General features: G+C 33.4%; 1 protein-coding gene and 1 pseudogene across 1 annotated transcript; both read right to left on the reverse strand.

Annotated features, from left to right (window-relative positions):
• Positions 1–1,092: 1,092 nt before the first annotated feature.
• Positions 1,093–6,317, reverse strand: LOC133178140 (lim and transglutaminase domain protein ltd-1-like; annotated as a pseudogene).
• Positions 6,318–9,634: 3,317 nt separating this feature from the next.
• On the reverse strand, positions 9,635–16,908 carry LOC133178141 (lim and transglutaminase domain protein ltd-1-like). Its single transcript, XM_061312894.1, has 10 exons — positions 16,869–16,908; positions 16,759–16,811; positions 14,850–14,963; positions 13,353–13,588; positions 12,959–13,161; positions 11,883–12,775; positions 11,632–11,797; positions 10,467–10,747; positions 10,200–10,385; positions 9,635–9,667 (listed from the first exon to the last, which is right to left on the reverse strand). Exons 1-10 carry the CDS (start codon positions 16,906–16,908, stop codon positions 9,635–9,637), a joined length of 2,205 nt encoding a protein of 734 aa, XP_061168878.1.
• Between the last annotated feature and the right edge of the window lie 1,028 nt (positions 16,909–17,936).

A 17,936-nucleotide genomic window follows, 5' to 3' on the forward strand; every position in this document is an offset into this window, starting at 1 on the left:
ACTATACATTTTAATGTAAAACTTTGATTCCCTATTGTGAACCCATCTTACCAATGGGGACCATGAATTGAACAATTCAGAATCTACACTACGTCAGGATGCTTCAACATAAGTTTCAGCTTTTCTGGCCCAATGGTTCTTGAGAAGCTTTTTTAATGATCCCACCCTATTTTTGTCATTTATTGGTTATCTCCCCTTGGAATTGGACTTGGTTCTTCAGTTTAACAATTTAACCCCCCCCCCCTTTCACTCAAGGATGTTCTGTACACACTTTGTTTAAAATCGGCTCTGTGGTTCTTGAGAAGAAGTTGAAAATGTGAAAAGTTTACAGGCGGACGGACAGACGAACAACAGGTCATCAGAGTAGCTCATTTGAGCTTCCAGCTCAGGTGACCTAAAACGTTATTTGAAATGCATGTATATATTTTTGTCTAAAAACAATCAAATAATAAGTATTTTTAGAGCATGAATATCCAGTTATGTTTGGTTTCGATACTCAAGAGCATGCTCTGGATACGATCAATATCATTGGCAGCTTTGCATAATCAAGCAAAATTTTCTGTTCCTGCCAAATTTTTACTTTATTTTCCTTCTTTGATATCTTGAATTATATATCTGATAGACCCCTGTTCCACGTAATACTTCATGAAAAAATGCGAAATCAAATTGATATTATATGATAAAAAAGAAAAATAAATAACAAATATGGTTTAATGCATGTACAAGATAAGTTTTAAAACCTTTTGTTGATAAATTTATAAACGTTATCATCAAGGAATTCTATTTAATCCTTCCCTGTGTGTAATTTCTAACATAAACATAACCTCTACCATTGCCGATAACAAATTGGAAAAATGTGTCTTTGTCGCTCGCTTCTTACATTTAATACTTTTCTTTGAAATATCTTATAGATAAAGTCTCACAACAAACGTGAACAAAGACTCCAACTATCTCGAAATATAAGCTATGTGTTGTCTTGAAAAGTAAATCGTTTGCCCCTGTATCTTTATTCATTCTTTATCATGGAAGTAAATATCCGTTTAATATATTCCTAGATATTCGTTATTATGTCTATTTGTTTTGATATAATTTTTATAAACCCCTAATAGATTTAATCAGTGTAGTTAAATGGTTTTGCAAAAGTTTATCTTTTGAGCGTATATTGTATTTTATTTCCCAAGTCTTTCAGTCTCCCGGAGAATCCTCTGATGTCGTCATTTCCTCAATAACATTCGACGCCTGAAATTGTGATGAAAAAACCATGAAATATGAATAATTATTAATAAATCTATAGCTAAAACAAGCATGATACACCTTTTTAGGCAGATAATTATTGCAAAAAGCGACTTAGTTACCCATTTGTAAAATGTACCGAGACCCGCACTGGAATCTCGAATTGTCTCTTCGTCGTAAAGTCGAAGTATTTGAGAAGATTGTTGGATCATGGTTTTGGTCACGTGGGTTATGTTGAACTGACGCACGCGTCTTAACAGTCCTTCTTTTCCCGTTCTTCGCATCAATGCTTGTATTTGTTCCCATTCCTATCACACAATTTTACTCATAAACATTTTAAAAAATCTATTCCAGTAATATGTAAGGTGAAGAAATTCAACTGTAAATTATTAAGCTTATTGCTCCTACCTCAAGTCGCCTTTCATCTTCCCCTAGAAGGATGTATGTGGCTTTCATGACGTCATAAGCTAAAGGTTTTGGGTGTTTATAAGTCTGGATTTCGGAGACTGTCGTCTGCTTCATTTGCAGCATATCGTGAGCAAATACCTTAATGTTTTGCAACTGTGATAACAAATCTTCTGCTTCCTCAATAAGATTTTCAAGACTCGTACTCGGACGATTTCGCATTTTCTATTGCTTCTTCTAGTTTCTCACCATGCCTTCTTGCAATTGCATCTTTCAGTTCTGATGATACAAAAATATCAATATGGATATATGCTTTTACTTTTAGAATATTTTTTTTAAATAAAAATTGGTCGTTGTATTTTTATTTATTACGAAAATATTATTATCATTCCTTCAATCTCTCTGAAACCATCCTGCAATGAATAGAATACTGTAAACGTGGAAATTTTTGACGACGTGCCAATTTTGACTATATTGACGATTTTTCTTTTCTCGTCAAAATTTCCACTCGTCAAACTTCATATCATATATATAGCGTCACAACAAACATCGACCGTTGTACAACTTTACCTCTTAATTTTCTCGACGTCCCCCATTAAAACTAGATCAAAGTTACTGTTTAATCTTTTTGTAAATAGTTATGAAAACATATAATCACAGTTTTAAAAACCATTGACTATGTCATATACTATTATTACCCATGGTCACAACATTCTAACTTTGCGTAATTATCACCACGCCGCGTTTAACCTACTTTGTCACCTCAGGCAATCGGCCTCGTATAATGAAAACAAAATACAAAAGAGCAATTAATTCAATCAAATCTTATACACTGTATATGGTTTTTACAAGCGAAATTAATTTTTATTGATGAGAACGCTTGTAAATGAGTTCCCGAGGAAGTCGCGGTCCTTACTTATAACATCGTGAACTCGCACAGAGCGGCATAATCGTAGACGTTCTCAAGCCAACTAAGCCAATGTTTCCATCAAGTTTTTGGTCCTCTAGCTTCTGGCGAACTTACTAGTTTTGAAACTTCTTTTTTTTTTTTTAAGAAGTTCTTTGTATTTATTTTTGTTTTAATCTTGTGAAATCAAAGATATACATAACTCTTGATTCAATATTTCGTCAAAATTAACACTCGTCAATTTCCGTAAACAAAAAATCGTCAATTTTTCAACTCGTCAAAATAACCACGTTTACAGTATTCACTACAGGTACATTATGGAAAAATGTATATGATACCTTTTCGCAGAGTCAGGTACACTAATCTTTCTTCTGCTTTTTGACGATCCCCTTTATCTTCTAGATCAACCTTATCAAAGTCATCAAGAGCCTTTTGGGGAGCCTCTAGATTATTGGAACAGGTGACGTCTTGTAATGCCTTCCTGATTCTTTTTTCTATTGGATTCTGGCGAAGAAAGAAACAAGGTCCAGAAAAATTAAAACTCAGTCATCAAAAATCTATCAAAAATGATCGCAGTTCCACCTACCTCATAGGGCTTCCGCTTTTTGTTAATATTTTCCGAGGTCAAAAGGTAGTTGCAGGCATTCTTAAATGAACCATCGGAATCTTTGTCTTTTGCGTTAATCTGAAGCGCATATTCTCTTTTCTGAGGCAAATTAACATTAATATCCAGCTTCTGACCTTTTATCTTATGTGTCACGTGTTTAGTCTCTTGTTCCATATTATCGTGTATCAAGATTGTTTGAACTAACACTTTTTTTGTTATATTGAATATTACGTTGAAATTGATTGTCTGTTTGATATCGATAAAACCGGTCTTGTGAGACAGCGCTCGGAGGCCTGCCTCTTCCGTAAGAGAATTAGGACCAAATCCAGACTCTGGATTATAAGGAAATGGCTTTACATAGTTTACATCCTCGTTACACTCAAGTCTGAATTCACAAAGACGAGAACCATCACCAAAGATCTCCAATTTATATACGCCTTCACTGGGAAACCGCACACGAAATCTAATTGAAGACCCTTCATTAAATATGGCTACATATCTCTTTAGCTGTATTTCAGTAGACAGAGCTGTATTTGATCCCCCATCATTCAAATACAACTTGTATGCGTAAAAACTCTCCTCATTGTCTAACTTCTTTATCCCAATTTCGCATACTCCACGAACAGATGTATAGAGACATTTATTCGGTGTTGTAATTTTGTATTGATTCTCGAAATAGTCTTGTGAACAATATGCGATTTCTATAAAGTCTTGTTTGGTAAATGGCCGCGTAAGAAGCTGCCATTTTGAGTCCTTTGGATAACAATTGTAGATAAACTCTTCTGCCTCCGTAAGGAAGTAATAATCGTTTATGTGGAGGATTGTTTGACCTGATGATCTTTCTTTTTTTCTCTCTGACACCTTTGCCTATTTAATTATTCAATCATTAGATTGTTTGTTCTAAAGATGCACAATTTATAAATTATTCTTGAAACAATATCTATATACTAAAATTGACAGATCAAATATTTTTTTTGAAGATAATCAAAAATATTCAGCTTAATACACATATATCATCGTGTTTCAATAATATACCCTCAAGTTTTATACCTTCGATTTCTATTAGAGTCCATGTACCCTTGGAGTGACCAACCACTGCTGAGAAAGCCCAAAGCGGAAACACAAAGTGCCACCCTCCAGCTACATACACTGCCGTCCATGAGTTTTTCAAATTGTCAACATCTTTGTCACCTACCTCGTAGGACACACTCTTCCCCAATCCCCGTATAAGTACACATGGGATATTGACAGCCCTTGGAGATAAGAAAGTTATGTAATCAAATGTTCTACATCTTGCGTATATTGTTTACAGGTACGTTTTAGGCATTTACAGAATCAGATGTAGGAAACATTATTCCTATGATTTCTCAAGGCTTACCTACAAAGGCTTATTAATAAGTAATTGTACGAGAGTTCTCTTTGTGTAACTTGTAGTACAATGGCTTTTGGCGAAGTAACAACTTGGTTTTCATTGTCGTCCTGTTCAGATGTGTTTTCCATTGACCCCTGTAAACCAATCCAAGTGAAGATCGCGCGCACTTTTTGCACGTCATTTTTTAATCCTTCCCTCAGAGCATGCGCTAAGTCATCCAGGGACTGATAATCTTCAACTTTAATCTAAACATAATAGACGTGATCTATTTCAATATACAAATAACAATGCCCCATTCGTCCCTGATACCAATCGATACAGGACTTCTTCTGTAATTATATAAACCATAGGGGGCCAGGAAGTTTAAGACTTTTATTTGAATGCAGCTAGTCTATTTGTGTTTGGTTATCAGTTCTTTTTAAAGTGCCCAGGAAAAAAAACATCCTCCTTGATATATTATTTTGAAATTTCATTTTTCAAAGTATATTTGTTTTCAAATGAGTTAATAGTATTTTCACTTAATAAACTAAACGTTATTTTCAAAATCACAAAAAGGGTGGGAATACAATTTGCCTGAGACTAGTCTTCCTCAAAAACTGCAAATTGCTCATTTGTTTGAAAATTAAATACTATAGTAATTTTCTGCAAGAATCATCATTATGCTTAATGAATCTGTTAAGTGATACTTAATAACATAACACATGCTACGAACAAAAATCGGATGCACGGATTTAGTATATGCTTTTGGGCTTAGTTTGGAAATTTACAGACGTTCATTTTTTTTCTTTTTTGGTCATCACCCTTATAATAAGACAATATTAAAAAAATTCAATGAAAAATGGATTTTTTTCCGCTAAACTTTTAAACCTTATTTATTTAAACATAGATCGGAGTTATTTGTTCTTTTCATTGAAAAGATTTCAAAACAATTGTAGCCTATAAGCCTAAGTCTGAATTAAACTTCCTACTTCTGATATTATATTACTAATTAAACATGACATTGCAACATTTGCATTTATACTCAAACATTTGTGCAGATTATTGAAATGTTACTTGTTTGGCCTTAGCATCTGCTGCAGTTTTATCGTGTTCTGTAAAAATATGCTCCTTTCTTTTGAAGTTTGGCTTTGGTGGAGGGTATCCCTCTAGCATGTCTTCTAAATCTACCTATTAGACGTACAGAAAAAAAGAGCAAGGCAAGATTAGTATATACCAATTATGTTTTTCTCTATAGGCGCAAAATATTTCCTCATTTTTAATACAAAAGAAAAATGTTTTGGATAGTGTTTGGTTTTAGAATTCATTAACTAGTACACAGAAGTTTTAGACAAAAAAAAAATTAGTCATGAGGCTTTCAATGATTCTGTTTATTCTATGCAATATCTTGTGTTAAAAGGTGTAGGACTAGTAAACGTACCTGAAAAAATGAACGCAATCCCAAAATATTACCGAAACTGATAATTGGCCAAATCCATTTTTTTTGGACAGAGAGCTTAACTTATAATTATACACAAACCAAAAATATTACCCAAATATTGGCCTAACTCAGTCAAATACTTATTTTGACAGAAAAGTAAAATTATTATATGTTTACCCACACATGTATAAATTACTATTTAGAAAAAAAATTATACCGTGTCATTTTCTGGTTCTCTTAAATAATCCTCTTTTTCATTTGTTTTCTCGTTGTCTTCCTCATCTTTTGGCTCCTTAGTGATCTCTTCTTCTTTGATCCCTAGTTGCTCATCACGCTCACCGTCGGCCTTTCTTGATTTTGATCCCCCGCTACCCATTTGTCTAAATCCTTAATGAGAAAATAATTATACCCCGGATTGAATTTTTGAAAATGAAAAGAAAAATCTGTTTACTTGTCCTTGCTGTCTACTCCGATGTCATAGAAAATAATTGTTTACAATTAAAAGAATATCTTAATATTGGAATTCTATTAAGACACATGGAAAATATGTTTTAATAGAACCCAATATCAAAATAGCGTTAGTTATATTTAAAATAAAAACCCTTCCAATTCCAGATATCTTAATTCCATTATATAACTTTTCTTTACCAAGGCTGTAATGTGTCTTACAAGAGAAATTGAGCTATAACTATCCAATGTCTTAAAGTTTGTTTGAAATACACAACTCGGATAGTAATCAACAAGACCAAAGACCAATATTCAATAACTATTCATGACCAACGACTAGTATTTAAGTGTTTTGCCAAAGTATTCAGTCTGCAAATCTCTTCCTTTTTTCCCCTTCAGTACACACTTATTGAATTTAAAATATATATTTGTCTTTGTATAAGTCCTAAATATCAACACATAACCAAAAAACATATCTAAAATATGATTAAAGATAAAATTATGGGGCCAACATTGTATAATTCTGGTATAGTTTAGTCTTATCTTGGTTTTGCTGGAGAAGATCTTTTGAAGGTTTTCTTTCTGAATACATACATGTAAAATATGATATCCAAATGTAGTCTTACGGTTCATAAATTAATGGAAAAGAACCAAATCCTGTTTCAAAATAACTTGGATATGGCTTCACGTAACTGACATTTTTGCTGCACTCAAGTAAAAAACAAAACAAAACAAACAAAACAATCACAAAAACAAATAAACAAACAAAAACCACGGAATTTCTTAGGGAAAAATGATCTTTGACCCAGTGAGGAACTTAAAGTCGTTGAAATCGCTAACAGTGGTTCCCGATGTTTTCTTGGTTGTTTTTACAAGTATCTACATAAAAAAGAAGAGAAGTTGGATATTTCCATTATTAAAATTGCATTAGATTTACGCTTGATGCGTGCCCTAAACTGTCCTGAACTGTGACTGACGATTGCTGAAAACGACCAAAGTGGTAACACAAAAAGCCGCCTAGCGGACACAAAGATGAATCTAAATAAAAATAAAGATTACTATTGTAGTTTCTTGTTTATTCGTAGTGGCATGCATTTTCACTTCCTCTTGTATCCTTTTTTCACATTCTTTCTTTCATGCCTTAGAGGTAAGAGTTATTGGAAATACATGACTGTATATATTTACTAGGGATGGCAATTTGTAATAACCGGTTAACCGATTATTAGGTCGGAACAATGGTAATCGGTTAGAAAATTTGTAATCGGTTAGTCTGAAAAAAAAATTATATGTAAATTTAATCTGAATTCATTTTTATAAAAGAAACCTCAGCATAAACCTTGATAATTTATCTACTTAAGCTAATGGCTCTTCGGATTAAGATCGCGGGGTAAATGGTTAGTTTGTGAAGTGTTCATTACTGTTTTTGAAACACCATGTCGGTATCCCGATGTCCTGTAATTCTTTAATGATATTAAATAGATTAACGTTGTGTATTAGTATGTCTGTCTTATGTCGTTATCTTTTAAATTTTATTATTAGACAAAAACTGTAAAGTAAAGGGAAGTTCAGACATAGTTTTGATTATGGTGTCAATGCAAAATGAACTTGTGTGACATCTTCTCTGGAAAATTATCAATGTCTAATTTTACAGCCATGCATGTTTTTCTTAATTTTTTCTCGTCTTTTGAAATTGAAATAAAATATATGTAAATGTACTTTACTGGTAAGATAAACAGAATGTTTCTAACTTCTAACGTTTTTAAATCTTCTTAGCTACTTGGGAGAAAATGCCCAAAAATGTGTATTTTGATACGATTAACCGACTAATCGGTCGGAACGTCTTGCAGTTAACCTATTAGCGATTCTGTATTCGATTGCAATCCCTAATATTCATGTATTAAAACAATCAAATAATCAGTATTTCTAGAGCATCGATATCCAGCATTATTACGAGATTGAAATGACAAAGTTAGATGCCTTTTAGAGTGAAGATTTCCTATATAAAAAGAGTATGTTGTTTTAAAAATTTTCTTGAATGCATAATCTTTTTTGCTTTATTTTTCACAGTTTAAAAATTTTCAGCTTAAAAAGTTCGCCATTGCATATGATAAATTGAAAAAAATATTTTTGAACGCCTCACGTCCATTTTTCCAAAAGGTCTAATTTTGGGTTGCTGACATCTTTGGACATCGAGCCCGTGAGGTTTATGTTTGGTCAATGCTGCAATATATACAGTCAAACCTCGTTATCTTTGAACTTCGATACTCGAACACTGACATCTCAAATACCATGGTATGTCAAAGTGATTTGGAGGCCCCAACCAATTATTCTTTATGTATTTTACCCTCGATATCTCAAATCTTCGGACATCTCAAAGTTTTTCTCGGTTCCATCGAGTTTGAGATAACGAGGTTTGACTGCATTTAAAATGACTCGACTAAAATTTGAATTTGAGAGATCTAGTAGAACTCTTGTTACCATAATAATCTAATTTTCTGCATATACATGTGTATCTTATTTTATATTTTTTCCCCAAATAATGACTCAATCAACCAAATATGTTCAGAAATATGAAAAAAATTAGTTCTGATGTTACATAATTTATCGATTTTCTAAAATAATTGATCAGAAAGAACTATTAATTCATATTTTCACAAATACGTATATTCTGTTAATGATTACAAAATAAAACCATGAAATACAAAAGTCCACGTAGTGGACTGATGAACGAGAAACTTTATATTTTTATTTCATAAATGGCGACAAAGAGTTGGGTTCTGCTCTAACACGAAAAATAAGGAAGTACCTAAATGTATTAATATTCTGCGATTTATAATCGAGTAAATTTATTTTTTCCTAATCTCATATTTCATATTCAGAACACACATTAATGTGTTCATGATAAGTCCCTTGTTCCATCTTTGAGGTGGTAATAATTGTTGAAGTAATATGGATGTCAGGGATTTTCTCTGAATTGAGAAATATCTTTCAATTTTTAGAATATAAAGTTTGGATTTAAATAAAATTTAAATACCAATAAAAGAAACAAACGTTAATTGGACCCTACATGTTTACTGGTCTGTATTAAAGAGTAAATAAATTTATTTTAATGGATTCATAGCTCGATGTGCATAATTATGTTTTGTGCTGATATCCTTCACATTTCAAACTTGGCGTTTCTAGTGATGACTTTTTTTGTTCTTGGAATATATTTTCCTAATCTTGTTGGTCTCTCGGATAATCCTTTTATTTTGTCATTTCTTCAATTATATTCATCGCCTGAAATTGAAATTAATGTAAATATAGTGTGAGTAAAAACAAATTCTTAGGTTCTTTTTAAAAAGCAATTTACTGTACGAATGGTCATATTGAAGGGCTATAGGTTTGATATTTTCGACGTTTTAGAACGATGGGAAGTTTAGCGATCTACTAGTATTTAACAGTGATCTTTAATAATATTGTGAAAATTGGCAAGTGGAAACTTTGACGATTACTAGTGTTAGATATTCATCAATTTCGACAACGTTTCTACATTGTCAAAGTTTCCACTATTATTTTCGTATGATATATTTTCTCAGTGAGTTATTTCCCTAAGCTACCATTTTGAAAGTGACTTTTCTGATTTAAACTGAATTCAAATTAGTGTAGAAAGAAGATATTGGAAGCAATCTTTGAAATAATAAAAATACCAATTAAATGATTCTTTTACAAACGTTAACAATGTTTTCTACACGTCAATGATCATTTAATTTACGACCATCTAAAAAAAATCTATTTATCTTTACAAAAATGATAAGCAAATCCTAGTTACCCATTTGTAAAATGTAGCGAGACCCGCACTGGAAACTCGTATTCTCTCTTCGTCGTATGGTCGTAGTATTTGAGAGGAGTGATTTATCATATTTTCAGTCACGTGGACAATGTCGAACTGACGTATGCGCCTTAGCAGCCCTTCTTTTCCTGTCCTACGCATCAATGTTTGTATCTGCTCCCATTCCTAACAAGAAATATTTCATAAAATACTGATAATTTTGCACGAATAATTTTTTATTTCAAGAAATTCATTTTTGTCATCCACCTGAACACGCCTTTCCTCTTCCCCTAGAAGGACGTATGTAGCCTTCATGACGTCATAAGCCATTGGTTTTGGGCGTTTGTAGTTGTGGATCTCTGAAATGGTTGTCTGCTGCATTTTTAGAATGTCGTGAGCAAATCCTTTCAGCCGTTGCAACTGCCCTAACAAATCCTCCGCTTCCTCAATCAGACTCTTAAGATTGGCTTCGTATTCGGATGATTTCGCATTTTCTATTGCTTCTTTTAGTTTCTCACCATGTCTTCTTGCAATGGCATCTTTTAATTCTGATGAGGCAAAAATATACATAAATGTATACCTGTTTTCCATCCAGATTTTCATTTATTTTTCTTTTTTGTAAATTTAGATTGATTTATTTTTTTATTACTAACAACAGCTTTCCAACAATCTGTCCAGTACTTTAAATTAGAATGTACAGAGGATGGTGTTGACTGGGTTCAAGATGATACATAGTAATAAAATTTCATATCAGGTGAATCGAAACAGAGTTAGGTGTGAAAAAACCTAACAGATATCATCCCTTATACTACAAGACAATGTAAAAAAAAAGTACCCAACAGATGATAAATACACAGGTATTTTTGTAAAATTCAAATTACTGGAAAGCGTATCCTTGTTTTAACCTCGTGATATTGATTTCCGTACTTTGAATATAAAAAAAAACATAAAATCTTAAATTTGCTTTTTTAAAAGAAAAAAATATCACATTTGATAGCATGCAACCTTTGCGTTTCTCTTTGTATTTTTTTTAAAATTAATTGGTTGAATCGTTATCTTTATCTTGCCCGCATCAGAGAAATTGCCTGCAGTAGTTTTGTGGTATGGTGCTTGCTTCGTGATAGGGAGGTACTGATTCCTTTTCCGGCGCCGTGTCCAACCTAAGACGTAAACATAGGCAGTGACTGGCAGTGCCAAGCGCCTGGCTTGAAATGAAATTCATCTTGTGGATGAAGCCTTAAAAACGGAGGTTCCGTGTCACGGTAGGCGTTGGCACGATAAAGAACCTTTACAGCTAAACAGCCCTAAGTACCTAGTATGGGTCTAAATTTGAAATCGGTATATGGTGACTATTTAAGTGATATATTCTAAAATGGGATGTAAAATAACTTACAATCTATCAATAATCAATAAAATGCAGTGTGACTGCTACCTTTACGCAGGTTTAGGTACGTCAGTCTTTCTTCTACTTTATGGCGATCACCTTTATCTTCCAGATCAACCTTATCAAAATCATCAAGAGCCTTTTGCAGAGTCTCTATATCATTGGAATGAGCATTCTGTTGTAATGCTTTCCTGGCTCTTTTTTCTACAGCATTCTGTAAAAATACGGACAGTAAATTATAAAACATTTTCTTCAATATCTATTGAGAAATTGATAAATTGATGTGCAAAGCCAATTACCTCGTAAGGCTTCCGCTTTTTGTTTATGTTTTCTGAGGTCAGAAGGTAGTTGCAGGCATTTACAAATGAACCACCGGAATCTTTGTCTTTTGTGTTAATCTGAAGAGCATATTCTCCTTTTTGGGGTAGATTAACATTGATATCCAGCTTCTGACCTTTCCTCTTATGGTTGACGTGTTTAGTCAGCGTTTCCTGTTCCATATTATCGTGTATTAAGACTGTTTGGACTAATACATTCTTAGTAATGTTAAATATCATATTGAAATTCTTCGTCTGTTTGATATTGATGAAGCCAGTTTTGTGAGATTGTGCTTTGAGCCCGGCCTCCTCAGTTAGGGAGTTTGGACCAAACCCAGACTTTGGATTACATGGAAATGGTTTTACATAGTTTACATCCTCGTTACATTCAAGTTTGAATACACAAAGAAGCGGGCGGCCTCCATAGATCTCCATTTTATATATGCCCGCACTGGGAAACCGAACACGAAATCGCATAGAGTGCTCTTCATTGAATATAGCTACGTATCTCTCTAGCTGTATTTCAGAAGGAAGAGTTGTGTTTGATATTGCATGGTTGAAATACAGCTTGTATGCGTAAGAACTTTCTCCCTTGTCTAACTTCTTTATCCCAATTTCGCATACTCCGCGAACAGATGAATAGATACATTTTGTCGGCGTCGTAATTTTGTAGTGATTCTTAAAATAGTCTGGTCTACAATATGCGATATCTATGAAGTCCTGTTTGGTGAATGGTTGTGCAAGAAGCTGCCATTTTTTGTCATGAGGATAACAAACGTAAATAAAATCTTCTGCCCCCGTGAGGAAGTAATAGTCATTAATATGGCTGATTGTTAGACCTGATGATTTTTCTTCTTTCTTCCTGGCACCTTTACCTAAATCATTCAATTAGTGCTTGGGCTGTTTTAAAAATGCGCATTTCACTAACTATTTCTGAAACGATCCGTATGTAGTTAAAAGTGTCGTGCAAAAATTGATTTTATATTTGATCAACAGTCAATGCAGTAAAATGCACACGTGATTAAAATTGTCATTTCATCTTCAATTAAATTTCATACCTTGGGTTTCCACTAGAGTCCAATTTCCCTCCGAGTGTCCAACAACTGCTGAAAAAGCCCAAAGCGGAAAGACAAAGTGCCACTCTCCAGCGACAAATACTGCTGTCCATGAGTTGTTCAGATTGTCAACATCTTTGTCACCTACCTCGTAGGACACACTCTTCCCCAGTCCACGTATACGTACACATGGAATTTTAGCTGCCCTTGAAGATTAAACGTTATAAAATGAAATCTTCACACTTACCTATATATATATATATATATATATATATATATATATATATATATATATATATATATATATATATATATATATATATATATATATATATATATATATATATAGTACATCCTTAGTTTTCTATTATCAATTACGTTATCTTTTTAAACTCACCTGCAGAGGCTTATGAATAAGAAATTGTACGAAAGCTTTCTTTGTGCAACTTGTCGTACAATGATGAGGGGCGAAGTGACATCTTGTATTCCGTTGTCTTTTTTAGATTTAATTTCGCTTGATCCCTGTAAACCAATCCATGTGAAGATTGCACGTACCTTTTGCACGTCATTTGTTAGTCCATCAGTCAGAGCATGTGCTAAATCATCCATGGTCTGATAATCTTCAACTTTAATCTTAAAAATAAGGGCTGTGATATGTAATTCACTGCAAATTTGAAGAAGAATTCAAGTATATATAATAATGCCCTACTAGTCGCCCTCGTGGTGCAGTGGTGAGAGCATATGCTCTAGAGCAGGGGAGTAAGGAGTTGATCCTTACACTGCAGGGTTGCAGTAGGTGCTCTCACGAAAAAACTCTCTCACTCTCAAATGCCGTAAGTGCCGAGTACAGGTCTAAATTTGCAGCTCTCCAACGGTAAGTGGTGGCGTCTCAATATGAGTGAAAAATTAAGTTAAATTAAGGACATTGGCAAGTCAGGGTTTTCCGGAGAAGAAGGGTTTAATACATGGGTTTTTTCACTTATTAAATAGTGATTAAGAGTGATCTCCCATGTAGAATTCTCTAAGCGGTGAAAACCAATAAAGCGTATGTTACAGAGGTAAACAAAAGCACGTGTACTTCCTTCAACGGGTAGAATCATCTATACAGAAAGAAAAGTAGTTATGGCTTTGTTGCACATTGTATTCAGGGGAAAAAGAGCCAAAAGGTCGTCATTTACCATAGTTATGCTCAGTATGCTGTGAAGGGCAAAGATGTGACGTATGCGGAAAGGTAGACAGACTGAGATCAGTTCCTAGGTTGTATGAAGGAAGCCGCAATCCAGAATATAACCTGTTTAGTACAATTAAACCTACTCAAGAGTTCTTGAAAAATTCTATATGATAACCAGGAACCTTGCCAATGTCCTTAACAAATAATACCCTGCTATTCACTGATACAAACAGAGCAAGATTCATGTTACTACTGTAAAAATGTTATCCAACAGAAAACAAATAAGTTTAATTCTTTTTATCTATATGATACAACTGTATGTGTCTTTGATGTGTAACATTAATAAAGGAAAGTAATAAATACTTTTCTTTAATATTATTTCTACAATGTATTTTCCAGGTGTGATAATGTCCATTTTACATTTTAAACTTCATGTTGGGGTTTTAATGTTCAAGAAAAGGGTTTTCTTGATGCGGCATTTCTATCTCAACAATTCGCATTGCCACCGGTTCCTTTCGATCGCCTTTGAAAAACGAATATTAAATAAAGGCTGCAGAAATAATTGTGTTAAATAAATCTGATGTTACGTTATTTAAGTCTGAACCAACACACCCTACTACCGATTTTATTAAGTTAACATTATATCGTGACATCAATCTTAAACTTGAAAATTTTGTTTCATTGTCATGATTGTTGCATTATTAATGTGAAGTACAATATTACTTGTTCGGCCCTAGCATCCGCAGAATTTTTATCTTGTTCTGTAAAAATATGTTTCTTCTTCTTGAGACTCGGCTTTGGTGGAGGGTATCCAGCTATAATGTCCTCTAAATCATCCTATAAAACGTAGAGATAGAGAGATGGAGCGACACTAAGATTAGAAAACATGGTGTACATTTATTGATACGTTTCTGTGAGTATACAGAATTTTTTAAGCTTTCTTATGTGTTGATTTGTTCATTGGTGTTTTAGAAACAGTAGCCAGGTCACGTGAGGTTTTAGGGACAAGTTCGTGAAACTTTGATTATTCTGCACATTTTGTACCATTTCTTGCTTTACATTTTCAGCTATGGTGAACGTACATCCTTCTTGATCATTTCCTTTAAAAGGATTACATATGCACCTTTTTTTTTTTTTTTTTTTTTTTTTTTTTTTTTTTTTAGCTCAGACTGCTTTCATGCATACACAATACATGAATTTTTGAAACATACATTAAATATGACAGAATCATTGACAATTTGGCCGAAGAGAATAAAAACTATACTTTTCCTGATAATGATAAGTACAGTGCTACCTCGGTATGTTGCCATCCGTTATATTGCTACCCCCGCTTATTGCCAGGAATTTCGAAGAACAGATTTCCCCCTGTGTTAATACACCCGTTATATTGCCATCCCCGCTTATTGCCGTCCGCCACTGGTTTTGGAAAACAAAAGGTCAAATTACATAAGGAAAACCCTCGGTAACAATGCTAATTATCTAGCGCGTGTGGGTAATTTGGACGTCACGCCCGTGCTTTGACAGTATTTGCAGTGAATTGTGACTGAGTGATCAAGGAAATCAGCTAAATTAAAGATAATTGTTTTATAAAACTCAAAAGTAGCAAATGTTTTTAGTGTTGTTTTATAAAATAGCAGTATTATTTCATCACAATAATGGAAAAGTGGGGAGGAGAAAGCGTGCAAATTTAGATTACAAAAGAAAGGAGAAAAAAAATAATTGTACAACATTTTATTTAACTGTAATTCGCCGGTTGTTTCTTATCACGGACAATGCACCAAGCCATAATAGATGAAATAAATTTTTGTCCCCTTAGATCAAGAATCCATTCCATCGATCAAAAGGAAACCCCATTTCTATTTTAGACTACTAAAATTCCGCAAGTTGAATATAGCATGGGATTCCGTTAGTTACCTCTGAATCAGTCATAAATTGTTGGTCACATAATGGATTGATTGATAAATATCAAAACAGAATAGGAGGAGAAAGTACTCAGGTACTAGTAAACATGAGAATACATGTATATTACAACAGGTTCATGAAGATCTAGACATGTACCCTGACACATGACTTTCCATTCGTCAGTCATGCATGGCGCTTAACCTACTGAACTTTTTAACTGATTCAGTGATTCTTGAGATGGTGAAATAATCTTCTTCTGATTCAGATGAAATTGACGATAAACCTCAAAAACCTTCTTTTTTTTTATACCGTGAGACTATAAATGCTATTGACACCGTTATCATCGGGTTATTAAATTCTTGGATAATGACAGAAGAGCGAAAGAGCAGGAAATTGATAAGTGTTTTAATATTCTGAAATTTTTATTTCATTTCAGTCAAAATTCTTGTAAACAAATAAATAAATGACTTTTTTCCGGAAGAAATGAAAGCTGTGCTTAAATGTACATGTATGTTCATAAGCATGGCATTTGAGTGTAATTGAAATGAATTAAGTATCGATCTTGAGCTGGGCTCACTGCATTCTAATTGATGACAAAGCTCGTTATATTGCCACTCTCGCTTAAATGCCAAAATCTGTTTTGGACAAAAGTTGGCAATATACCGAGGTAGCACTGTAATGAATTGCAAAAGATTTGCAAACACATATACAAGTTGATTAAGGACATTACCGAGATTGTTTCTGGTTCTCTCAAATAATCCTCCTCCTCTTCGTTTTGTTTCTCTTCGACCTTCTCTTCTTTGGGCTCCTCAGGACTCTCATCTCGTTTAACATCATGACCATCGTTGGTTTTTGTTGATTTTGATCCCCCGCAACCCATGTGGCTATGTCCTTCATGTAAAGTAAATCTTATTTGAAAAATTGTTTTCCAAGGACCAAATTCTCCAAAATGAACGAGGAGTAACGTTTACTTAACATGGACTGAACGAAAATTCTGTTTTTCATCGCCTACCCCCTTGTCATGGAGAACTTGAGAATTGTTTACTTGAAATGTAATTTGTCTAACTATCCAGAAAGGGGGATTCCATCTAGGTATATATATGCATACATCTGTTTTAGTCATAGTTTTAAAAAACATCTAATATATGTATTTCATAAAATGAACTTTCCTTACCTTGACTGTGATGTGTATTGCAGGAAAATTAATGATTTCAAACTATCCAGTGGCGTAATGTTAGTTAAATCGGACAACTCAAAAACGGAATGGTTATCAACAAGAATAAGGACTAATATGAAATGTGTGATTAAGAAATAGTATTTGTGTTCATTCCGGGGGTATGCTGTCTACCTATCTCTTAATTTTTCCTCTTCAATACACGCATTGAATTTTAACAACACATTTGTGGATTGTGTAATGAGTGGAAAATATCAACAGATAAACAAAAGCATGTTGAATTTATAATTTAAGACAAGATTACAGGCTCGATATCATCATTTTGTAATGGTTCTTAGAATTTCTCGCTCTCATTTTTTGCTTTATTTAACAAAGTATTATATTTTAGTAGGATTGAAATTCTCAATTTTACCAAATGAGTTGATGAAATATGAAGGTAACGATTTGTATACGTTTTACAATATCAGATACAAATTTTAAACATAACATTCTTAAAGACATTGATTAATAGAAAATATTAATATTTTGATATTGCCACTAATACCAGTATAAGCAATTTATCTCAAATAATCATTTTTTTATTCATATACTCTGATGCCAGTGAGTAAATTTATGCGCATTCCTGAAGGGTCTAATAGCCTTTATTTTTTTGTGTTGATCTGTATAGAGCAGAGCAGTCTCTCCTTATTTGGGTACATTAACATAAATAATGTAGGCGTACTTTGTTATTCTTT

The sequence above is a fragment of the Saccostrea echinata genome, unplaced genomic scaffold, assembly GCF_033153115.1.
Source record: "Saccostrea echinata isolate AGI-Se365-2 ecotype Australia unplaced genomic scaffold, CSIRO_AGI_Sech_v1 ptg000002l, whole genome shotgun sequence".
NCBI lineage: Eukaryota > Metazoa > Mollusca > Bivalvia > Ostreida > Ostreidae > Saccostrea > Saccostrea echinata.